The sequence below is a fragment of the Pteropus medius genome, unplaced genomic scaffold (genome assembly GCF_902729225.1).
Source record: "Pteropus medius unplaced genomic scaffold, Ma_sr-lr_union100, whole genome shotgun sequence".
Classification (NCBI taxonomy): domain Eukaryota; kingdom Metazoa; phylum Chordata; class Mammalia; order Chiroptera; family Pteropodidae; genus Pteropus; species Pteropus medius.
The window spans coordinates 9621023-9645926 of record NW_024346667.1 but is presented as its reverse complement, the minus strand read 5'-3'; the positions used below and the strand labels follow the sequence as shown (position 1 = coordinate 9645926).

At 34.6% G+C, this 24904-nt stretch overlaps 2 protein-coding genes across 2 annotated transcripts in view; one reads left to right on the top strand and one right to left on the bottom strand.

The window, feature by feature from the left end:
- TTC29 (tetratricopeptide repeat domain 29) overlaps positions 1 to 6233 on the bottom strand; it is a 594494-nt gene extending 588261 nt beyond the window's left edge. Inside the window, exon 1 of the mRNA XM_039876006.1 lies at positions 6069 to 6233. The gene's annotated coding sequence lies outside the window, so the exon portion shown is untranslated. The remainder of the gene's footprint in view (positions 1 to 6068) is intronic.
- A 550-nt stretch (positions 6234 to 6783) lies between these two features.
- TMEM184C (transmembrane protein 184C) lies at positions 6784 to 24727 on the top strand. Its single transcript, XM_039876005.1, has 10 exons — positions 6784 to 7083; positions 12618 to 12748; positions 12847 to 12883; positions 13608 to 13813; positions 18826 to 18900; positions 19954 to 20047; positions 21584 to 21696; positions 23018 to 23117; positions 23599 to 23770; positions 23986 to 24727. Exons 1-10 carry the CDS (start codon positions 6865 to 6867, stop codon positions 24243 to 24245), a joined length of 1407 nt encoding a protein of 468 aa, XP_039731939.1. The 5' UTR covers positions 6784 to 6864; the 3' UTR covers positions 24246 to 24727.
- Positions 24728 to 24904: the final 177 nt, after the last annotated feature.

The following is a 24904-nucleotide window of genomic DNA, read 5'->3' as shown; positions in this document are numbered from 1 at the left end:
AAAAAAAAAAAAAGGCAAGGACAAAGGCAAGACCTTGTCAGAAACACAGATAAAAAACCCAGGACTACAATTCCCAAATTGTGTGTTGAGGGGCCACAGGGTGCTGGATTGAACTCACAGAAGCATCATTGGATATTTTTCAGTTTTTGAGAGGAACATTTGTCAGACACCATATGAATGCCTACAATTAGGTGTTTGGACCTAATTACTTAATAAATGCAAGTATCAGATATATCTTTGGTTGGACACCCTGAAAAATTACTGAGATCCTATGGGTGCTGTAAAACAAAAAAGTTTGGGAATCTGCGTTAGGGATATACTAGAGTTCAAAGGACTTATTCTGCTTAGAGCAGAATCAAAAAGGCAGATCAAAAGTAGAAACGACAGTGCCGCTGGCCTCTGCATACCTAATTATACACGGTAGGGTCTTTTTCTCCACTCCATCCATCCTGGCTCTAAAGAAAAGAACCTTTGTGCCCTATTACTCTGAATTTACTGTAGAATCTCTTTAAAATCAATGTATCTTTTAAATCAGTGAATCTTGCTCTTATTTAAGAAAACAAAGACAAAACTGTGAATTTTCAACGTTGGTCTGGGGATCAAACAGCTAGAGTTCCTAAAATATTTAGTGTGAGAAAGTCTACTATAATTCAAATACTTCCCTCATGAAGAAATAAACTTTATGTTGAGATTCACTCAGCACCTACATAAGAGCCCATTATAAAAGCTTTTAAATTTACTCTAAATTAGGAGCTGGCAAACTTTTTCTGTAAGAGGCCAGATAGCACATACTTTAAAATATTCTTTTTTTTGTTACAACTCTAAAAATGGAAAAGCCATACTGAAAGCAGTGAGTCATCAACCAATCTCTAGATCTCTTTACATCTTGCAAAACTAAAACTCTATACGCATTGAATTAACAATTTTCCATTTCCCCTTGTGCACCAATGTACATAGCAGCATTGGACACAATTAGGGGATAGAAAAAAGGGCTCTGTGGTCAGGGTCAAAAGCAATGGAGAAGGGTCACATCCATACCTCATCTTCCAGGTACAGACACCAAGGTTCGTAACAGCAGTATTCACAATAAGCAAAAGGTGGAAACCAGTGTTCACAGCAGCATTATTCACAATAGGCGAAAGATGTAAACCCAAATGTCTATCGCCAGATGAATCAATAAACAAAATGTGGAATATACATACAATGGAATATTATTCAGCCTTGAAAAAGAAAATTCTGATGCATTATTCAAAGTGAAATAAGCCAGGTGCAAAAGGACAGATGTAACTCTACTTACATGAAGTACCTAGATTATTCAAATTCATAGACACAGAAAGTAGGATAGTGGTTATCAGGAACTGGGGCAGGGGAAGGAGAACAGGGAGTTAGTGTCTAATGAGTACATAGTTTCAGTTTGGGATGATGAAAAAAAGTTCCAGAGATGGGTAGTTTCAATAGTTATACAACAATGTAAATGTACTTAATGCCATTGAATTACACATTTAAAAATGGTTAAAATGGAAAATTTTATGTTATGTGTATTTTACTACAATAAAACAAATGTAAAAACTGTTATTAGCTCAGGGCCATACAGAAACAAACTGCAGACCACAACTGGGTTGCAGGTCACAGTTTGCTCTGAATTGTAAGCCCCACTAAACAAAATGAACAAAATGATGTGAAAGACTTAAAAATTTTTCCAAGTCATTGTAATTAACTTTTATTTCGATAAGAACATGTTACAGATTTTCGTATTTATTACATTAACCAAACTTTATAAATACACCTATCATATTTATCAAAAAAATACTTGAGAGAAATCCTTTAAGACAGTGTTGAATGTATACAGAGACATATAGACATATGCCACACATACAAGTATCTACAGCTTTATCGGTTATAGATGTTGAGAGATATCAGTCTGTAGAGATGAGTAAACCACTGGGTCTTCAACGAAGCTTAAAATGTAGCCTGAAAGATGTGGTAAGTAAAGCTGAAACTTAATGTGCAGAAATATTCAGTTTCAAAGTTCATATTTTAAAGTCTGATATTACAGATTATACCACTTTCTTTCCCACTCATTTGGTACTTGGTAGGCCATTTTCTCTCCCATTTTAGAGGAGGAGAGAAACTGCCATATTACACAATTAAGCATACAGTAAAGACCTGCTCAGATCTCTCTACCCAGCATTTGCCATCATTTTATCTAAGACTCACTTTATTCTTTTGATTGGTTAGCACAATCTCGACTAGGAAGGCAACATATTCCTAAAAAGAAAAATCCAGAAGCATCCCATCTAGACTTAAATTCAACTCAAGGCAAAAAATCACTCTAAGCTAGAAGCTCTTTCAGATAAGGTAGAAAGAATACAAACACATAGAAAATAGTTATCTATTCACTAGAACAGATGCATAACAAACAACCCTAAACTCAGTGAAGTAAAATGATTTCATTATGCTCAAGAGTTTTTTGAAACACTCTTTTTGAGTAGTTTTAGGTTTACAACAAAATTGAAAGGTATAGAGAATTCTCATATACCCAGCAACCCCATACATTCATAGCCTCCCCTATTACCAATATGTTTACCAGAATGGTACTTATTTTTTTAACCAAGGATGAACCCACAATGACACAGCAAAATCACCCAAAGTCCATAGTGTACTTTAGGGTCCACTCTTGGTGTTGTGCATTCTATGGGTTTGGGCAAAACAATAATTATATGTATTCATTATAATATCATATATTTTCACTGTCCTCTGTGATCTTCCTATGTTTTTGCCTTTTCCAGAATGTGATATAGTTGGAATCATACAGTATGCAGCCTTTTCAGATTGGCTTCTTTCACTTAGTAATAAGCGTTTAAGTTTCTTCCATCTTTTCATAGTATGATAGCTCAATTCTTTGTAGCACTGAATCATATTTCATTGTCTCAATGTACCACTGTTTATTAATCCATTTATCTACTGAAGGACATCTTGATGCTTCCATGTTTGGCAATTACAAATAAAGTTACTCTAAATATCCATATCCAGGTTTTTGTGTGAACATAAGATATCAACTCCTTTAGGTAATTAGTACGGGGTGCAATTGATGGATCATATAGTAAGAGTATGTTTTATTTTGTAAGAAACCACCAAACTATCTTCCAAAGTAGCTGCATCATTTTGCATTCCCACTAGCAATGTATGAGAGTTCCTTTTGCTCCATATCCTCACCAGCACTAGGTATCAGTGTTCTGGATATTGGCCATCCTACTGGTGTTAGTAGTATTTCATTATTTTAATTTGCATTTCCCCGATGACATATGATGTAGAGCATCTTTTCATATGCTTATTTGGCATCTGTATATCTTCTTTGGTGAGATCTGTGCATGTCTTTGGCCCAGTCTTCGAGATTTTTTTTTTCTCACTGCTGAGTTTTTCAGAGTTCTTTGTATATTTTGGATAACAGTCTTTATCAGATGTGTCTTTCACAAACATTTTCTCCCAGTCTGCATCTTATCTTCTAATTTTCTTGAGCTAATAGATTCTTCATGTCAGAAATTAGGACAAGGCGGAGTAGGAATGGCTTGCCTGAGAAATCTTGCTTAGAGTCTTAGCTGGAAAGACTCAAAAGGCTGAAGGGTGCGGCAAATGGCTGGAAGCTGCAAAGTGCTTCTTCACTCACATGACTGGCAGCTGGGCTAGGATAACAGGAGGGTTGAGCTCAGCTATGACCGTCAATCAGCGTACCTTCAAGCAGTGTCTCTAGGTCTTGGGCTTTTCACTGCATACCAGCCTCAAGTAGTCAGACCTCTTACATGGTGGCTGATAGTTCTAAAAGCAAGTATTCCAACAGACAAGGTGGAGTTGCAAGGCCTTTTATGACCTAGCCTCTGAAGTCACATATGGTGACTCTGATCACTTTCACTACATTCTATTGGTCAAATCAGTCACAAGCCCACAAACTTAAGAGGAGGGGACACAGTCTATCCTTTTATAGGAAAAGTATCGAAGAAGTTGCAACCATATTTTAAAACCACCATGGACATATTTATATAGAAAGATATGGAGATACATGCCAAAGGGTTAACAGTACCCACTTCCCAGGGGCCCTTAAGTGTATTTCATTAACCTATTATTTTAAATCAGACTAATCCAGACATACCCTCCATGGATGGCAAAATTTCATCTACCTACTTTCATGTGATACAGTAACAAATAAACAGAAATTTCATTTTATCTCTATATAAATTGCATCAAGAATGACTAACAGCTTGCTTTTGACCCTAGTATCTGCCAGTTACAACCACTTCTTATTTTCCAAACACCATCAAGCTCATATCCACCCTCAGGCTTAGGCTAAGTCATATCCAGAAAAAACAGAGACCACGTATAACAAGTAAAGCAGGTAGATTGGGATCATGCTAGCATTATTGTTATGAATTCAATGGCTATTCCCTACTTCACTGATTACTGGACTTTAGGATTTCATAGATAAAGAAGAATTTCAGAAAAAAAAACCAAATAGAAACAAATAAAGTTACTCTTCATTCTCTAAACTAAGAACATATAGAAAACAGCTACTCTATTTATCATCACGTAAAAGAAATAGAATGGACAATTTCAAAATAAAACACAATTCCTTAAGAGTAAGTTTGACTAAATGGAAAACTCAATGTCTATATATTTTTCTCATTTCTCTAGTGATCTGCAGAAACTTCACCATAGATGAATCTCACTTTACAAACTGGTATGGGAAACAACTTGTGCATCTGACATTCTGGTCTCTTGTTTCATTCTAAAAGTTCTAGAACTTTAGCTTGCTCCTAGGAACTCAATCTAAAAAGACAGAAATAGCGAACGGTAACATCACATGTGCTATAGGATACATGGGGAAAAATCAAGGGAAAATTCACGAATTAGGCTAAAAAAGATTTACCCCTGAAAAACAATAGAGGTGGCAACGACTGTGGCAGAAAGTACAGTCGATGTATGCAGTATAGCAAAGCAATACTGTGTATTAAAAAAGTTGTGGTTATACTTGGTTTTGAGTGACGGTTACTTTTCTCTATTCTTATATTTTCTGAAATTTAACGATGAAGTATGCATAAATTTAATGATTAGGAAATTTTTAAAGAATAATTTCAATTTTGTAGGTTAGCTTAGGAAGAACAACAGGCCTATTTCCCTTTAACGAAGCAGTTTGTTTTAAAAGACGCCAGATTATAAAACGGAGATTTTAAAGATTTGGAAGAAGGATGCAGAAATCAAGCTCCAGACTTCAGCTAGGACAAATGGCACTGGGGATGATAACATTCTCCCTCATTGCCTCTGTAAGACTCCCAGGCTGGATGGACTCAGTACAGTAGGCTTTCTTGCCCGTAAGGTCATTAGCCAGAAATTCTCAGGTGCCAGGTGCTGTCTGATGGGGTCAAATGCTTTATCAACCGCCTTTTGCATCAGAGACCAAGGTTAGAATCCCAGCTCTATCACTAACTAGCTCAAAGAGCTCAGACGAATTAACACCTGAATCTGTTTTCTCATCTGTTAATATAGGAAAACTGCCTACCTTTCAGGATTTTTGTGCAAATTACTGATATAACGTAGGTAAAGAATTTAGTACAGTGCCTGCCTCTCAGAAAAATGACAATTATAGGAAACATTTGTATATCTAATATCTAAATATCTAAGTAGGTATTTGTTTGCACTGTTGGTCTAGAAAGGCTTTGAGAGCCCATCCACCATTTTCTTGCATTACAGGTTTAGCTAAAAGCATTAAGCACATAAAATTTCTGTCGGCCTTTTGAAACTTAAATGGGTGCGAGCTTTTAACCCAAGTTCCAAATGCAGAAAAGCTACTGTTTGCGGTTGCTTCTAAAATTAAGCTATCTTTAGAATGATATTTTTGCGGGTTCCAGGAATAACTAAGCGGCGCAACCCCTATATTCTAGCAACTGACACAAAACTAGGCGGACCGTTTCCCATTCTTCTGTTTTCTTATTGCAGCTGACTTCCCTATCTACTCCCAGAGACTCGGAGAGCATTTATGCAGAAAAAGGTTCAGCTCTAAGGTAACTGCCTCTTACCCAGGCTTTCTTAAAGCTGGAATATAGTCAGCAGAAGAATGTAGTACTTGTTCCTCAAGTGTCCTCAAAACAACTCTTAGAGCTTCCAGAATCATTCTCACGGGCCTTTGATTGGGCCAGCCAGCGACGATTCTAGCACGTTCCATCCACCTTTTCTTCCAACCTTCTAACCTGATACGCCTGCTTAAAGCCACGCCCTCCGGAAATGACCAATCAGAGAGTGTTAAGTGCGCCGGATGAGGCGGGCCCAGCTCTGCGCTGTTGACGAATCACCAACCCTAGACAGCAGGGGGGCGGAAGCGGAAGCCCTGGTTTGGCCTTGGGTTCCGCGGTGGATGCAAGTGAGAAAACCTTGGGACCAAAGAGTTTTGAGTTCTCGCCTCTTATTTAGCAGCAGAATCGGGCGAAGAGACTCCTGCAAGCGGGGAAGGGAGGAAGCTCGACCGCCCGAGAAAAGAGCGAGCGGGCCGGCAGCTGCGAGACAGAAACGAACTGTGTGCAGGATCCTTAGAGGCCGGTCCTGGTTAGCACCGTTCCTCCAGGCCATGGTGCGGGCGGAGTTCTGGGCGATCCCCAGGTGAGGGCAGCGGCTCCACCCGGGGTTTCTACCGCAGAAGAGCTGAGTAGATGCGGGGTGGGGAAGAAAGGATGCTGCCCGCACTGCTTCCCGGTAGCACCCTGAGCGGCCGCAATAGCCGCAGCAGCAGCAGCAGCAGCAGCAGCGGAAAGCACAGCGCGGGCCGAGGTGGCGGCTCGAGCTCCTGGTAAAGACGCGCATTAGCTGTTTCTCCGTAGTATGCGAGTTGACAAAACAGCCAAAGAACAGGGCTCCCCATTACAATCTCCTTCGAGCTCTTTTTCCTTGCTACTCGGAACTGATTTATGTGGAAGCATGCCTTGCACTTGTACCTGGAGGAACTGGAGACAATGGATTCGACCTTTAGCGGTGGTCATCTACCTGGTGTCCATAGTGGTTGCGGTTCCCCTTTGCGTGTGGGAATTACAGAAACTGGAGGTAAGTGGGGCCTGCACCATTGGTTCTACCCTTTCTTCTACCTTCCTGCCCATCTTAGGTTGCCCATTTTTACCCTGGATGCCTCAGACTTGACATACTGAAAACGATATAATGTAAATGAGCCCAGTCATAGGACATAAACCTGTCTGGTTTTTTGTTCACGGTTTTTCAAAGCATGCTACAGGTGGAGGTCGGACCAGGTCGAGAAAATAGTAACAATATATTAAGAAAGCGGCTTAGAAGAGCACTGTTTTGTTTTGCAAGTATTCATCAGTTCCTTAAAAGTAAGGTAATTTTATTCTTTAATCTGATCTGTTCAGATTTGGTCTTAACTGGATCAAATAAACTACCTTGAAAACCATGTGTTGAATTTTATTAGCATTTAACTACCTTCCTTAATTAAAGGATTCTATATGGTTTAACTTTGTTGTTTTTTTACTTCTGAAGATAACTCTTAACCAGCAAAGATTTTGCAAAAAGTCCCATGTATTTTTTTTTGCTGTCATAATCTTATTATGACATCAGTAAAGTACTAAAAGCTGGAAGATCCCAAGGTAATACTTAACTAAGATATGTACTTTATAAAAATTGTATAATGAACTTTAATTCAAAGTTAATAATAACTTTTACTTAGAAGCACCTCTTTTACAAGAGAAATCATAAGACCATGGCTATTTTTATTGTGGAAATGATTTTTACATAATTAAACGAAGTGTATTTAACATACATTTGTTTTCTGTGTGTTCACTAAATTATTTTTTGTTGCCTTTCTCATCCTGGAATAGTTCATATAGTTCGTTTTAAAGTTAATGTAATATTCAACTACATTGGATTTCCCATTTGTGAGATATTTAGATTATTTACATAATTTATCTACTAAAGACATTACTACAAATAAAGATTTCTTACTTTGAAATATTTCTTTGGAGTATGGTATAGGAAACACTTAAGGTTAATAACATGTATATTATCAACCTAGTTGAAGACTTTTCTTAGTTGGTTTTAACTGTAGTTTTTAAATGCCAGCTTTTAAGGGAAATTTTATTCTGCAATCTGCACTGTTAACACCCTGAGCCAAATTCTCATATCTTTACCGGACTGTTGTCAATCAATGCACCAGCAAAAGTATTGAATTAAAACATAAGTCACATTATACGTGTCCTCTCCTCAAAGTTTTCTGGTCACTCCTAGTCCCAGGTTAATTCCTGGTCCCAGATTAAAGGTCAATATTCCTAACTATGTATGGCCTTTAAGGCCCGACATAACTTGACACCAGCCCCACCCAATCCCCCTCTGACTTTTTCTCCTTAATTTCTGAGCTTCTACTACACTGACTCTGCTCAATCATGAGGTGATGCTCCCTCCTTTAAGGCCGTTGTACTAAATGTTTCCCATTGATGGCATGCCCTTGCCCCAGATGGTTTTCTCATTCCTTTATGTCCTCAGGTCTTGACTCAGATGTCACCCAGATACCCTGTTTAACATTGCAAGCCTCTTTTCTCAACTCTTCATATCCTCTTTCCTGATTTATTTTTCTTCCCAGGATTCACCACCATTTAACATGATATACATATTTTACTTATTTTGTTTTCTTATCCTTCTGCCCAAATGTCTGATAATTAATGATTATTTGAGTCCCAGTGATAAATCAGGCATGTGGCAAAAGACAGAAACATGACACCTACCATCATTAAATTTACTGGTGGAGACAAACAGAATCAATAAGAAAAAATCAATAAAATAAAATCGTATAAAAATGCTATGGAGGAAACTAAAAAAGATTTAAAGAACAAACAGGGCCCACTTATTGCACATCTTTAAAAGGCTATGGAAAATTAGATGGAAGTGGAGGGAAGTTACAAAGTTCTTTATGATAGTTAAGAGGTAGTAGCTGCCTGGGCTGTGGTGACTTATGGCCCAAATCAGAATAGCAGAAATAGAGATAAAAAACTGAATTTTAAGTGACCTTGGAAGTGAAGAAACAAACTTAACAGTAGACTAGATTGGTAAGGGGAGGCAGTAAGAGAGAAGAAGAAATCAAGAACCACTCTGAGGTCTCTGTCTTGTACGAGAACAAGGTAAATGGTGATGCCAGTTACTGAGATGGAAATTTGACAGGAGCAGATTTGAGAGAAATTGAGTCAATTGGACGTTTGTTCAAGATACGTGAGAGACATTCAGATGGGCATGTCAAATACGCAATTGGATATGCAAGTCTAGAGCTCAGAAAGGTTTGAGCTACGGATATATAGGAATTGTCAGAACAGAGCTGGTGTTTAAAGCCATAAGGATGAATGAGATTGTAAGGAGGAAGAAGAAAAGGCCAAGGACCTATCACCAAGAGTTAGAGGTCAAGTAGAGGAATAGGAAGTTACAAAAAAGCAGCAGCCAGTGGGGAAGTACAGTGCCAGAAGAGGTGTCATGGACACTGTAACAGGAGAATGTTTCAAGGACAAACTAGTGAACAATGAATGTCTGGTGCTGCTGAGACATCCATTTTGTTTTCACAAGATGGAAGTGTCATTGGTGATCCTAGTAATGGTTTCAGTGGAGTTGTATGGCTGAAACTAGAAGATATTGTTTGAAAAATGAATGTACTGGGGTAAAGAAGTGGAATCGGGATATGAAGATAAGTTTTTTGTTCATTTTTGGTTTTGTTTTGAGTATTTTGACTCCAAGTGGACCTGAGAAATGAATGGCACAGTAAATAGAAGTGTGGGATTAAGAAGGCAGTTTTTTTTTCTCTTGTGTTTCATTTTTAAGGTTAGAGATACTAACTAGAGCATGTCCCCAAGATTTAGGTATATTTTGATTTAATCTTCTTAAAAACCTTAAGAAGCATAGGAATTATCCTCATAGATCTGAAAAACCAAGAGAGAGAAGTGACTAAAGTGACGTGCTAAAGTGCTTTATATACCACTATCTTTGTTATTATTCACTAAATGAGTTTGTGTATTTACAATGCTTAACACCTTGCCCAGAACATAGTATGTGCTCAGTAAGCCATAATTACCTCTGTTGTTTTTAAAATAGCATCACTATTACTGCATTGGAGCAATAATTTATTTTCTTATGGGATAGCATCTTAGTTGGGATTGGGTTCTCAGTTGAACACCTAAAAGGCAGTTATATGCTTCTGCTTGAGCACTAGATAAAGTAGTTGACAGTTTTGTATGAAAAAATACGTGTCTTTTAAACACTAGAATTGCAATGCTTGCACTGTGAGCAGTCAATGGAAACTGAGATTGTAGAAAATGGGTACATGTAGCCTGTCCATCCTCATCGTGAGGCATATACTCATTCTTTGGAATGACAAGATAACCATCGGTACTATTTAAACTATTTCACTCCCTTATTTGGCTGAATATGTAAAATTGAAGTCAACTAAGTTAAATGCACACCTAATGTCACCCTGCTCTGCAGTCGTTTTACCCTGCCCAACTCGTCTTTATATCCTTATGCCCCAAGTAGCTACTCTATGTGAGCGCATCGCTCTACCCCCTCAGGATTGGGCCCAAAAGTACTCTCCTGTTCCTCTCTTCTCTCTGCTTTGAAAGCATTTGGCTGAGGGACAGTTAACTCTTGGATGCCCATCTTTAATGGTTTTTTCTTTTCTCTCTCTTCAAATTACCTTACTAAAAAAAATCTACACTCCTTATCTCTTATTTTGTAAGCCAAAAAAAAAAATAAATAATCCTACACAGGGCAATAAGTTTAATAATATTAATGGTGTCCTTATATCAAAGTGTCTCAAGTGTGGAATAGCTTAGAGATAAATGTAAATTAAATGTAATAATTAATCATTTCTACAGATATCTAGAGTTGTTATTATAATGTTACTTAAATGTGTACATGAATACAGTAGGTTAAACGTCTTATAGATTTTCGTGTAGCTCAAAAATCAAAACAACTTAAACCAGTCATTCGGATTAATGGCATTATTGTGGACAGATGATGTTTTTCTGAAACTACCATTTGCAGTGCAAAAATTGTACTAAGTCTATGATGAAAGATTGTTTTAACTTGGCATCATTATAGTGAAATGACTCAACTCTCCAGTCACTTGCTTTATGATCACTTGAAAAAGAACTTTTTTCCTTATAGCACCCTGAGGTCGTTTGGCCTTTATTAGTCACAAGCACATCATTTTTCTTTTAAGTCTCCCCCACCAAGTTCTGTTTTTTTGCACTAAGGCAATCATAAAGACAAATGTGGGCATTAAAATTACTTGGCAATACTGTTCTTAATGATCACCTTATACTAGAGAAGATCTAGAATATGCTTTTATTTTTGTTATTTTTATTATTTTAGGCCATCATTAAAATGAATATTCGATTTTAAATGAAATTGAGTGAAGCAAAACTCCCTGGAAAACAATTGCTAAGGCATTCCTTTTAGAATCTTCATCCTCCACATATTTGCTTACTGCTTTGTTTAATCTCCAGCATTCAGCAAGACTTTTGTATTTGCTTTTCAAGTTTTCCATACAGTTTAATGTAGGAATTTATTGTTGTAAAAATACATTTATTCTCTATACTTTTATTTTCTACTTAATCTTTGGCCCTCTGATGAAAAAAGAAATCTTGTTCAAAACAATAAAACTAGAAGTTGTGGACTTCAGTTCTATTTTAATTAACTGCTAAAACCCCTTGAGTGTCAAAAATGCCTACTTTTTTTCCTTCAACGAGGTAGCATTTAATATTTTTTTGCAATTAAAAGGACTCTCTAAGGCAAGAGTCCAAGTTAGTATATAATTCATTCCCTAGGGCCCCTCAGAACAGTTTCAGATAGATTTATTTTTACCAAGAAGTGAGTAGATTACTTCAACTCTACCAAAGATGAGGTAGTTCAAAGTATATTTTTAGAAATTAAGCTTTAACAGGATAAAATATTGATCAGATATTGACCTAAAAAAGAAATTAGAGCTTTTTAAAACGTAATATGCTGAATTGATGTTGTATATAAGAGGAGTAGCATATATTACACAGTTTGCTCAGATAGTAGTTGTGGCAGTACAGAATTAAAAGACTTGCATGTAAAGAACTTAGCAAAAAATGTATCAGTCATATAGTCAGCATTCAATAAATGTTCTAATAGTTAACAATAAAATTTGCAGAAAATGTAGATAAATAAAACTTTCTAGACCTAAAAACAAAGGAATAAACCATATAAAGATTTTTAGATTTGAGTAGCAGAAAAATTTTAAATTTCTGTATTTTCCAAACAATAATCAAATATAAAGGGCAAATAACAATTTGGGGTAATGACATGATGCTAATAGTCTTATGTGTACAGCACTATTACATAAGTCCCCATAAGGAAAAATGCTCAATCCCATATGGAAAATTATGCCCCCTCTCTCTACAAAAGTAAAAATAGGCTGTTTGTTAAAGAACAAGTAAAAATAGCCGCTAGACATTTGGAAAATATTGGGGCTCATTAATAAATAAATGAAAATTTAAGAAATAGAAATGTTCTATTCAGCTGTTTTAATATCAGAGAATTTATACCAGCATGTTTTTCTGCTTCTTAAGGTTGGAATACACACCAAGGCTTGGTTTATTGCTGGAATCTTTTTGCTATTAACTATACCTATATCACTATGGGTGATACTGCAACATTTAGTGCATTATACACAACCCGAACTACAGAAACCAATAATAAGGTAAACCTTAACATATTTTGATTATTTTAGTGTTGTGTTGGTTTATTTCATAAATATAATGTAAAACATTTTTAATTTATGTTTTACTTTCCAAATAGGATTCTTTGGATGGTACCCATATACAGTTTAGATAGTGTAAGTATGTTTCATATTATCTCATTAAGAACTTTTTTGGTGATACTAACTATACTAACAAAATATTTGAAGTAATGCAAGTGTTTTTATTTGGCAATTGAAGACAGATTAATAAGAAAAGTAAAAGGGCCCACTTGTTTTTAATGTTGATAAGATAAAGTTATGACAATAGTATAGGCAAATGTTTAAAATTCTTAAAAATTCGTAGCCATTTTCTTTGCTTAAACTTTTAAAATTTCAGATTAGTAGCTCTTAATCCTTAAAAGAATGCGATGTTTAAATTTACATTATCATCCTTTTTATCTATTAAATCTTTTATTTTTACAAAAAAGCCCTTTTTCCTTTGGATTCTAACACGTATTAGAGATGACTACTTTAATTTGATTAAATATAAAGGAAATGTCTTTAACAGCATTTTCTGTGATCATGCCAAGAAAATTTGAGATTATATGTAAAAACTCAAGTGTATGTAATTTAGCTCTTTCTTCAAATTTATTATTTACCCCAAACACAGATGTTTTCATTTACCAATATCCAAGATGTTTATTGCTTTTAAAATTTCATTTCACAGATGGTCTGGTATTCTTTATAATAATAAACTTTAGACAGTTTGATGTAAATATGTGGCAAGTTTAAAAATTAGCTATTGCGAATACCATGAATTGGAGTAGTAATTCATTTTATCTTAGATGCAACTATTTTTAACATCTCTGCTTTTTCATAGTGGATAGCTTTGAAATATCCCAGCATTGCAATATATGTGGATACCTGCAGAGAATGTTATGAAGCTTATGTCATTTACAACTTTATGGGATTCCTTACCAATTACCTAACTAACCGGTATCCAAATCTGGTATTAATCCTTGAAGCCAAAGATCAGCAGAAACATTTCCCTCCTTTATGTTGCTGTCCACCATGGACTATGGGAGAGTAAGTATGTTCGATTTTACTTATTTTATGTTTTGGTTTTATTTAAGTGGTCAATTCTCTGCAAAGCAGTGCGTTAAGTACTGCGAGCAGGACAGTAGGTATAAGACAGGTCCCTACCATCATGTAAGTTCATAGTCAAGTTTGAAGACTAACAAAACACATTTTGATAATCCATGCATAAGTCTGTCTCTTTTACATTATTCATCCTAAATAGAAAACAAAATATTGTAGGGGGGAAACTTTAGAAATCATTTAATCAACATCCTTTTGCAATTACGATCTTAGAGCTAGTTAATGGCAAAATCAGGTCTAAGAGTCAGGGAGAAGATAATCTAGGTGAGGAAATAGTATATGATATGAAATAGCAGCAACAAATAGCAGTGTTATGTTAGTAATAAATAATAAATTAGTTGGCCTTACTATACATCCATGTAGTACAGTAAAGGAAAGTAACATCTGAAAAGTTAAGTTGAAGCTAAGATTGCATTTATTATATGAATGAGTAATTGGATATTTTTTGGCAAAGAAACTTGAAGATGGTGTTTTAGAAAGATTATTTTTGCAATACTGTGCAGTAGCAATCCCCAGCCATTTTGGCACCAGGGACTAGTGCTCCTATGAGAATCTGATGCCTGATGATCTGAAGTGGAGCTGAAGGGGTTGATGCTAGCGCTAGGGAGTGGCTGCAAATACAGATGAAGCTTTGCTTGCTCACCTGCCATGCAGCCTGGTTCCTAACAGGCCACAGACCAGTACCAGTCCACAGCCTGGTGGTTGGGGACCCTTGCTATATAGTATACATTAGAGTGAGGAAGATTCCAGAGCTGGGGGAATAAATTAGGTTCTTATAATAGTCCATTTGTAATATAAGCTTAAAAAGGAGGGATGGATTGGAATGGAAAGGAAAGACAGTAAGAATGCAACTGAAGAATCAGTAGGATTTGATCACTGATAGAGGGAGATTAAGGTCAAAGTTGTAGGCCAAGGTAACAGGACTGATTTGGAGGTAATCAGTGCAGATAAACTTTAGAGATAGCTTCCTTGCAATGTAGAACCATTCGTACATCGGGGCTAAATGTAAGCACCTCTACTTACATTCTTTGAATGACAGGGAGCTACCTGTCTGTTTTAAATAATAAGCTCCTAATATGTTCATTTGACAAAAATGTATTAAATACCTGGTACATGCCAATATATAGATGCATCCTAGTGCATATAACAGACATAGAACTTATGGAATTTAATATTTTGGTTAGGAAAGTTTGGAATTAAATGAAGACACGAATATATAGTTACTTAATTCAGGAAATGCTATGAAGGAAAAGAATAGAAGACTATTAAAGGATAATAAAAAATTAATGCACATTGAGGGTGGGAGGAGAAATATTGTGCTCAACTCTGAATACAATAAGAACAAATAGAGATTAATAGCGAACAAGCAGATTGAGGTGGTCACTGGATGGAAAATTAATAACAGGAGACATCAAGGGCAGGGTAATTCTCTCTAAATTGGCCTAACAGGATTCTTACTAAAGGCAGGCCAAGAATTTAACATGTTAGAGTTTTAGCTCATTAATTTACAGACTTTTTTCTTTTTTTATAATACTGCATTTAAAACTATACATTTCACACCAAATTCTACATTCGCTAAATCTGTTTTTGTTTTTAATTGAGACATAATTGACATACAATATTATTAGTTTCAGGCATACAATGTAATTACTCAATATTTGTATATACTATGAAGTGATCACCTCAGGAAGTCTAACATCCATCACTACATAAATCCCAGTTTAGAATTTAATATTGTCATTGTCATCCAGATAAAGGTTTTTGAATTCCTGTTGGGATTTCTTCTTTACCTAAGTTGTTTTGGAGTATTTTAAAGTTTAGTGTTTTTTAAATCTCATCTGACAGTCCATCACTTAAATCAGTTAGGCCATTTATGCTTTTGTGATTATTGATATATTCACTTATAATCTCGCCATCTTTTTGTCTTCAGTTTGTCTCACTTTTTACTTTTTCCCTTTTTCACTAATCACGTTCTTTCTAAAAATAAACTTATTTTGGAATAATTTTAAAATTATAGAAAAGTTACAAAGATAAGACATGTCCTATATACCCTTAATCTAATGTTAACTAACATCTTGTATAATCATGGTACATTTGTTAAAACTAAGAAATAACATTAGTACAATACTATTAACTGCAGACTATTCAGACTGCCCAGTTTTTTCCACTAATGTCCCATTTCTATTCTAGCATTCAGTCTAGGAATCCACATTGCATTTAGTCTCTTTTTAAAAATGTACATTTTCATTATTATTTTGAGAAGGTATAAGAAGTTCGAGAAGTCCTCATTATTTGATACAAATTTTAATAAATAATTTTAAAGCTATTTAAACATTTGAGGAATATGAACATATGTAATAGGAAAATCTGTTTTATACCACTCACATATAGCAAATGTTAATATAGGTTTGTAATACCTTATTTGCCATTGTATAAATAGTAAATTTAAAAAAAACAACATGAAAACCAAGCTTTTTTATAGCTTATTTAGTGTCAAACTCTATTTATAATCTTCGACTCTTTATAATTTTAATGGGATTATTTTACCTATTAGGAAATAACATATGTTTCACTGCAGCTATATCAGTGTGTTTGATTATAGGTGCTATTCCAGATCATGCTTGTAGTTGATTACATTCTTTTATTGTTGTTTTCTTATTCCATTTTTTTTCTCACTACTGGTTTATAAGTTATAGTTTCTATTTGTAGAAACTCATGACTACCTAGAGTCTGAATTTTACCATGACTACTTAAAATGTAATTTTAATCTGAATAATTAGACATACTTTTTTGGATAGTTTTTTTTTTTTTTTTTTTTAGTCTTTTGTAGTGTTCACTACAAGTAGTAACAATTTACTTGCTCCTCCTTTTTGCATGTCAGTTCTATTTGAGATCATTTCCTTCTTTCTAATGTCTGGCCCTTGAAAGTTCCTTTATTGTCAGTGTTTCAGTGGCAAATTTTCTCAGATACACTTATCCAAAAGTTTCTTTATTTTGTCCTCATTCTTGAAAGATAGTTTTGCTGGATATAATTCTTCGTTGACTGGAATTTTCTCCAAGCATTCTGAAGATTATATTCCACTCAATTTTGGCTTCAGTTGTTGCTACTAACCCTCTACTGTGAATCTAATTGTCATTCCATAATAGGTGACCTGTCTCCAACTGCATTTAAGACCCTCTCTGATACTTTGCAGTTTCATTGTGAAATATCTAGGTTGTTTTGTTTTCAGGTATGCTTAATTTAAAGTTTATCTCAAAACTGTAGATTCATGTCTTTCAAAGGTTCTGAAAAGTCCTCAGCCATAATCTCTTCTGATTCTGCATTTACTCTCTCTTCTGTAACTCTGAATATGTTAGACCTGATTCTGTAGTGTTCTTTATAACTCTTTCACATTTGTCTCTTTGTCGTGGCCTTCGGTACATTCTGGGCAATTTTTTCAGATACGTCTTCCAATTCATTAATTCTCCACAGCTTTCAAAGTTATCCAGTTGGCTATTTACTCCACCTGTGTAGTCCCCATTAGTGGTCTCAGGTTTGGATTGACAATCAACTCTTAGAATACTATAGGTTTAACCTACCTCCACCTTAATTTAACTTTGTAGAGTACAGGATGGGAAGCACAGCATGTGTGGCCAACGCATTCTCATCAGGAGGTCTTGCAACAAATCCTAGTGCATTTCCTAGGCCCACCACCACAGGGAGCACACTTCGTTGGAAATGGGAGTGAACCACCTCAGCACAGAGAATTCTGTCAGCGCTTAGTACCCCAGTAGTTATTCAGTCTTAGTAACACAGCACTTCAAGGTCTGTGTGCCAGACTCAAAATCTTCTCAGTCTGAATGTAATTCTTAAATTAGGGGATTTATAATGCCTTGCCACGACCTGCAGCTAGAGGGTTAATATACCTCAGGGGGTGATGGAAGGAGGGAGAAAAACAGAAGAGACAGTATATACAAAATCTGGGGCCAGGTGGGACACTGCACTTCACTCAGATACAGTGACCCAGAGGCAAGCTCAGCACTTTATATTATACTTTTGAAGGTCAAGGAGGGGTGGGAGTCTTTCTCAGGACTTGAAACTTGCTGGCTGCAACAATTTCCCAAGGCCTCTCTGTACCTGGTTATCTATGCTAAACTAACAAGCAGCTGTCTTGTCTGTTCACTATTTTGCTTCTCTGCCCTTGGCAGATTATAACACAGTCAAGCATGGCTTTGCCAATGTCCGGCTCAGATCCAGCTCTCTGCAGTGCCTAACATTGATAAGGAGTTCTACTGATAGAAGTGCTAAATAAGCATTTGCCCTCAGAGCAGCTTGGTCTTTTAAGAAGACCATACAAGGCTCTCAAGTAGAGAGCCTTTTTTTGGTAGTTTTGTTTTGGGACTTTTGTGGTTTTGTTTTTGTTACCCCTTGTGAATTTCCCCTATATTGAGTGAGCCCAGACATAGAATAAAAACTGTTTAATACAGGATCTTTGTTTTGTACTTTCTGAGTATCTAGTCAATAATAGTCTCTGAAATGATATTTAAATATAAAACTTGGAAGGAAACTGAATCTTAAATGTAAATAATACTTTCTGAATACACTTTGACATGTATATGCACACATGTAATTGATTTATTACTCAATTTTTCTTCCAGAAACACAAAGGGGCCCACTTTTGTTCCTTTCATTCTGTGCTGCGCTATTCAGAAATTTGAGACTGTACACAAAAAGAGAGATCTTTCAGAAGATGCAGTTGTCTAATAATTTTAAAAATAGTATTTAAATTGTTTGCTACCATCCACATTCTTCCCCATTTGCTATTTAGAATGACTAAATTAAAAGAATTACATATAAATATGGCATCATTTGTCAAAGTGATTTTAATTTGGGGGCTTTGAAGAAAATCTGATACTATTTAAATGAGTAGTTGAAATGCTAAGTTCTTTTTCTTTGGCAGAGTATTGCTGTTTAGATGCAAACTGGGTGTATTGCAGTATACAGTTGTCAGACCATTCACCACCATTGTTGCTTTGTAAGTACATAAAACTTATTTTTTAAATATTTTTATGCTCTTAAGTGGGAACAAATGAGTAAAGATATAAAGAGCATTAATTTACTGGTTTATAATACAAGTCTAGTCTGTTATTAAAAAAACAGTATATTGAAACCCTTCTATATTAAATAAGGTGACCATTTATAGAAAAGAATTCTTCTAAATAACATTCTCCAGAGCTTTCTGGAAAGCATTTAAAAAATACTTTGTTTTGTGCATATTAATATTCACACAGCTTTACAGAAACATCTGCTACATGAAGTTAAAATTAAGTTTCATTATATGGTTTTATTTCCTACATAGTTAGAATATGAGTCCTATATTCCAAGGAAATCGTATTTTTCTTAAATAATTCTGTCAAGGCTTAGTACTTGGAAGTAAAATAGGTTATCATTAAGCTACCTGGTAAAACTCTTAAAAATTTAAGAATGTCAAATAATTTAAAGCAGGTAGGTTGTATGTTTTATCTGCTAGTCAACAGACATTCTGCATGTTCACAGGGGAAGAGTGGGAAGGAACGTGAAAGCAGCATTCAATTCTTTATTCTCTCTTTGAGCTAGTAATATTTACCTTAGAATTAAGACTAATTCACTTATTTTTGAAGGCATGCCTTATTTTCTGCAGTTTAGAAATTGGGTAATCATATACTTAGATTTGAGTCTTCATGAAATTTACCTCCAAGACCATTTGGGGGAAAAAGTATACTTGTAGTTACTAACCTGCATTATGTGTTTATAACAATCAAGCTTTTGAAAATTAGGCAGCATAATTTTTTTGAATATGTAATTACCTTTTCTAGTTCAAGGTATGTGTCTTATTTTGGATTTCAAGTTGTAGGTACACTTATAAGGTGACATTCTAGAAAAATGTTTTGCTTTTAAATATTTAAACACCTCTGTGACCAAAATCAAGTGATTATGTACAGGATCTTTTAAATATGTGACTTCTGAATTTAAGTATTGCTGTCAATGCTGTATTTTAAAATATATTTTTATTTAATTAATCATAAAGTTGTCTCATACCATTTTTTAGAGTCTGTGAGCTGCTTGGTATATATGATGAAGGGAACTTTAGCTTTTCAAATGCTTGGACTTACTTGGTTATAATAAACAATATGTCACAATTGGTAAGTAAATATTCATCCTAACTGTACTAAATTATCATCTATAACTCTAAATTTTCTTAGGGAAAGTTTCTTTGGGAATAAAGCTTAATTGTTACTTTTTAATCTTGAAATTTGATTTATAGGAAGCACTTGAAGAAACTTTAACATATATCTTTATGCACATAAAAATATGACATCTTTGTTAATTATTTGGTGACTTATACCATGACCTGTTGACCATGTTTGTTCATTTGGTTCTGGGTGCTCATTGCATATTTCTGTGAATATGTCATAAATAAAAGCACAATGTCCCTCCTTAAAAAAAAAAAAAAAAACCACATATCCTAGGCATATTCATAAAAGAAAATGTCTAATTGACATATGACAGTACAGGGTTAAATTAAAAATGGGAGAATAAAATTCACTCATATATTTGGAATTAAAGGAAAATTGAGAATGCCAAATTGAAAAAAATATATGTTCTAGAAACTGAAATGCTCTAAATATATAACTATCTGATATTTTCAACTTAATGTACATTTTATTTAAAATATTTAGTTAATGCTTTCAGCAAAATAGTAATTTAGATGCAGTGGCATGCATATGGTATTAGAATAAAAATCAAATGCTTTAGATTCAAAGCTTTCCCACATATTGATGTTCTTTGGAATCAGTAATTCTATTTCTGGGAATGCACCCTCAAGAAATGGTCATAAGTACTTTTGCTTTGAATATTTTTGCATGTAAAGCCTATTTGTAATAGCAAAAGGCTGGAAACAATCCATAGCCCAGTAATAGGAAAAAAATAGACAACAAAATTTTATATTTAGTTTATGGTACTTTTTAAAAACTACCTTATGTGTAGAAAGGAATCGTTGGATAATGGGACTGTGAACATTATACTTTACTGCTTTCGTGTTCTAAAATATTTTAAATGAAGATTATATATTATTTTAATGGGGAAAGGTAAACTTTTAGGAAAATGTATATTGACATGCAACACTAGATAATTACAACTGATTTCTAAAAATAATGTCTTGAGCATTTATTTTATGAAAGTAAATTCAGCTGGATTAACATATTGCCCTCAAAAATCATTTCCCTGATTCCTTACTTTTATGTCATAGTCACAATTTTATTGAAATTATACTGTTTTAATGTGTTGTCTTATAAATAATAGCTCAACTCTTATAACATTATGGTAATTTGTATCTAAAAGGCATTACTAAGCAGATAGTTGTTTTTATTTTGGCCGAATGAGAGCCTTTTCTTGTATCAAAGCAGTCATTTGTTCATTGTTCATGGGTACCAGTAAGTGAACACTTAAAACCATTTTCAGGGAAGATGTCATACATCTCTCCTTAGAAATTTCATATCATATGTATTCATCCACAGTAAACTACAAACACTTGTTTTTAATCTAAAAATAGTATAATGAGCCTAGAAAAATGTGCCTGAAACATTACTCTGTACCAGGGCTCTCTGGTTTATAACATATTTCTACTACTATAATTAGTTATCTTATTGAAGAAGTTTAATTGTTAATCTTGTTTCTAGTTTGCCATGTATTGTCTCCTGCTGTTTTATAAAGTACTGAAGGAAGAATTGAGTCCAATCCAACCTGTTGGCAAATTTCTTTGTGTAAAGCTGGTGGTTTTTGTTTCGTTTTGGTAAGTGTTGTTTTCTCTTAAATGTTCTCATTTTCTAAAGGGCAATGAAATTGTTGACTAGGGAGGATTTTTAAAATAGTACAGAAGATGAATTAAATCGTCTCTACTTAACCTTTTAAAAAATTCACCTTTTTCATCCTCTTGGTTTTTCGTAAAGAAATAATCAGGTGGCCATTGTAACATTTATAAGAAAATAATTTTGAGACAACATAAATATCTCAACACTAGAGGAATCACTAAAATAAATCACGGTGCTTTCGTGTAATTGAGTACTCTTCCATTTGGAAGATAAACGATATAGAATATGTAATGCGATGAAATGTTCATTAGTAAAAAACATTTTTTAAAACAAAAGAAAGAATTATACATGGTCCCAGATTAGTATAGGGGTAGGTGATGGGGGCCTGAAAACAAATGCACCAAATTTAACAATATACAAATATAAAAAGGGTAAAAAGAAAAAAAAAATCTTTGAAATCTCATTTCCCAGAAAGAATGATTAACATTGTGGTACACGTTGTCATATATAAAACTCCACAAAAATAGTTTGATACTATAAAAACTTATAGAACTTAATGATATGTCCAGTATATTGTGGAAAAAGTTCTTTGTCAGTAAAGTGAGGGTGTAATTTTGTTTTGTTTTTTTGTTGTTGTTTTGCTTAGTATTCTGTGGTGTAGATGTATTTTTTTAACCAATCTTCTATTGACATTTAGATTGTTTCTAATTTTTTCACAAGCAATACTGAAGTGAATGTTTTTATCTATAGAACTATGAAAACTTGTCTAACTAAATTTAACCAAGGGTTGTATCCTTAGATTTGCTTGAAATGCTCAGTGTGACTCCCTGTCTTGGAGTCAGAGACTCCTTCTGAATTTATCGTTAGTTCCAGTATTTCAAATAAGCCTGGATTCAAAATGTTTAAAATAATCTGAATAATCAATTAATACATGTATAAATAACATTTAAGTATCTGCCCTGTATTTCATTGTTAAGTACCTAATGTGCAAGGTGTTAGACATTGTCTATATATAGGAAAAACTTTACTTACTTGTAAAGACATATGAACCAAGTTCTGAAATTCCAAGAATACAGTCAAAATTCATGTGACAAAACTGTACTAGAAAATGTATAAAGCAAATAAATATATTTAATACAGATACACAGTGTCTTTAGGAATATGCTATGAAGGCAGGGGGTGGTGGGGGTGATGGTCCACAGGTTGTGCTGGGGTGTAACTATTTTAAATGGCATATTTTTAAAACAACTGCTCATTTTATGCTTGATATAGATTTGGCGTTTACCTTTTCCTAACATATAGGCAAGCAGTAGTTATTGCTTTATTGGTAAAAGTTGGCGTTATTTCTGAAAAGCACACATGGGAATGGCAAACTGTAGAAGCTGTGGCTACAGGACTCCAGGTAAGCAGTGCTGTCTCTGAATTCAGTACAACTTTAATTTGTTAAGCATTTTTTATATATTATCTCTCAAACCTGACAATGTGAAGGCTGTGGGGTTACTATTATCTTCACTTTACAGGTAAGATGGGGGAACCCTAGAGAAATTGGCCATAATTACTAATTTGTAGTAGGGCCAGGAATACAACCTAGCTTTTGTTATTCCTAGTCAATTTCTCTCTGCATTTCTCTTCCTAGTCTTTGAGCCATGGATTGAGAATACAGTTTACTTTGCTAAAAAATACTTGTAGTGCAAAATAAAAATTGTCATTTTATCTTTTTGAAGAGGTCAAAAACAATTATTTTGGAAAATGGAAAAATGAATATAATTTTATGAAAAAAAAAAAGCTATTTATACTTAAGTATTTTTGAGAAGATAGTGCTTTTTCCTTTACCTAACTAGATTTAAGCATAAAGACAGCTGATATTTTTGTTGTCGTTGTAGGACTTTATTATCTGCATTGAGATGTTCCTTGCTGCTATTGCTCATCACTACACTTTCTCATATAAACCATATGTCCAAGAAGCAGAAGAGGGCTCATGTTTTGATTCCTTTCTTGCTATGTGGGATGTTTCAGACATTAGAGATGATATTTCTGAACAAGTAAGGCATGTTGGTAAGTACCAGTCATTTAATGCATCCAAATAGGTTACTGTAGTTTTAATAGGACAATTTAGTAGCTATTCAAGACATGAAGACTTTTTTAAAAGCAGTGGCACAGTAAAGCTCTTCAAATTGGGAGAGGGAGGGTGAGTTTATTTTTAGCATGGTAAGTTTATAGTGTTAAAATAACTTATTGGCTGACTTGGAAACCTTTATGTTGCTTTAAAGGAAGGACAGTCATGGGACATCCTAGGAAAAAATTTTTTTGTGAGGATCAAGATCAGAATGAACATACAAGCTTGTTATCATCCTCATCACAAGATGCAATTTCTGTTGCCTCTTCTGTGCCACCTTCACCCGCGGGTCACTACCAAGGCTTTGGACATACTGTGACTCCGCAGACTACACCTACGACAGCTGATATATCTGATGAACTATACTGTATTACAGAAGAGAAAAAACCTTCAGATAAATCTGTGGCCTCCTGAACAGTGTATGAAAGCAAACTGCTACTACCATGTTATTTCATTATTTGGTATCCCACTGCTCAAGATTTTGTGCTTGGGACAAGCCATAAATGATGGAAAACTTCAACACAAAGATAGGTGGAAGCCAGGTACTACTGGATTTATATAACTAAATTTTGTATATCACAGATAATGAGTGGGTCTAAATATCTTAGACTTAGATTTGATTTCTTAACAGTAGAGTATCACATACTCAAAATGGTAGAAAATGACTGTACTAAATGTTTTTGATGTGACATTGCTTTATCAAGAGGATGGGCATAAAAAAAAAAAATCAATGCTTCCTACCACTGCTGCATGAATACAATGCTCCGGAATTAGCAGAAAGTATAATTCAGAAATATGAATTAGTGGAACTTAATCATGTGCCATATATGCTTACCTAACAATATTTCTCTATTTCTCAACTGGATGTCTTTCAATAAATAAGAATTTATCATTTATTTTCTGTAACTTTAAATGTCTCTCTTTCCTTAAACATAAACCATTAATGCTTTAACAAAAAATTCTTGAGGACTTAATTCCTTTATGCTGTCCCTCTCCAATCAAGTCTAAGTCCAAAAAATTAAGGGTTAAAAACTGTATACCTATGATGGGAAGAAACCTGCCTTATATTCCTA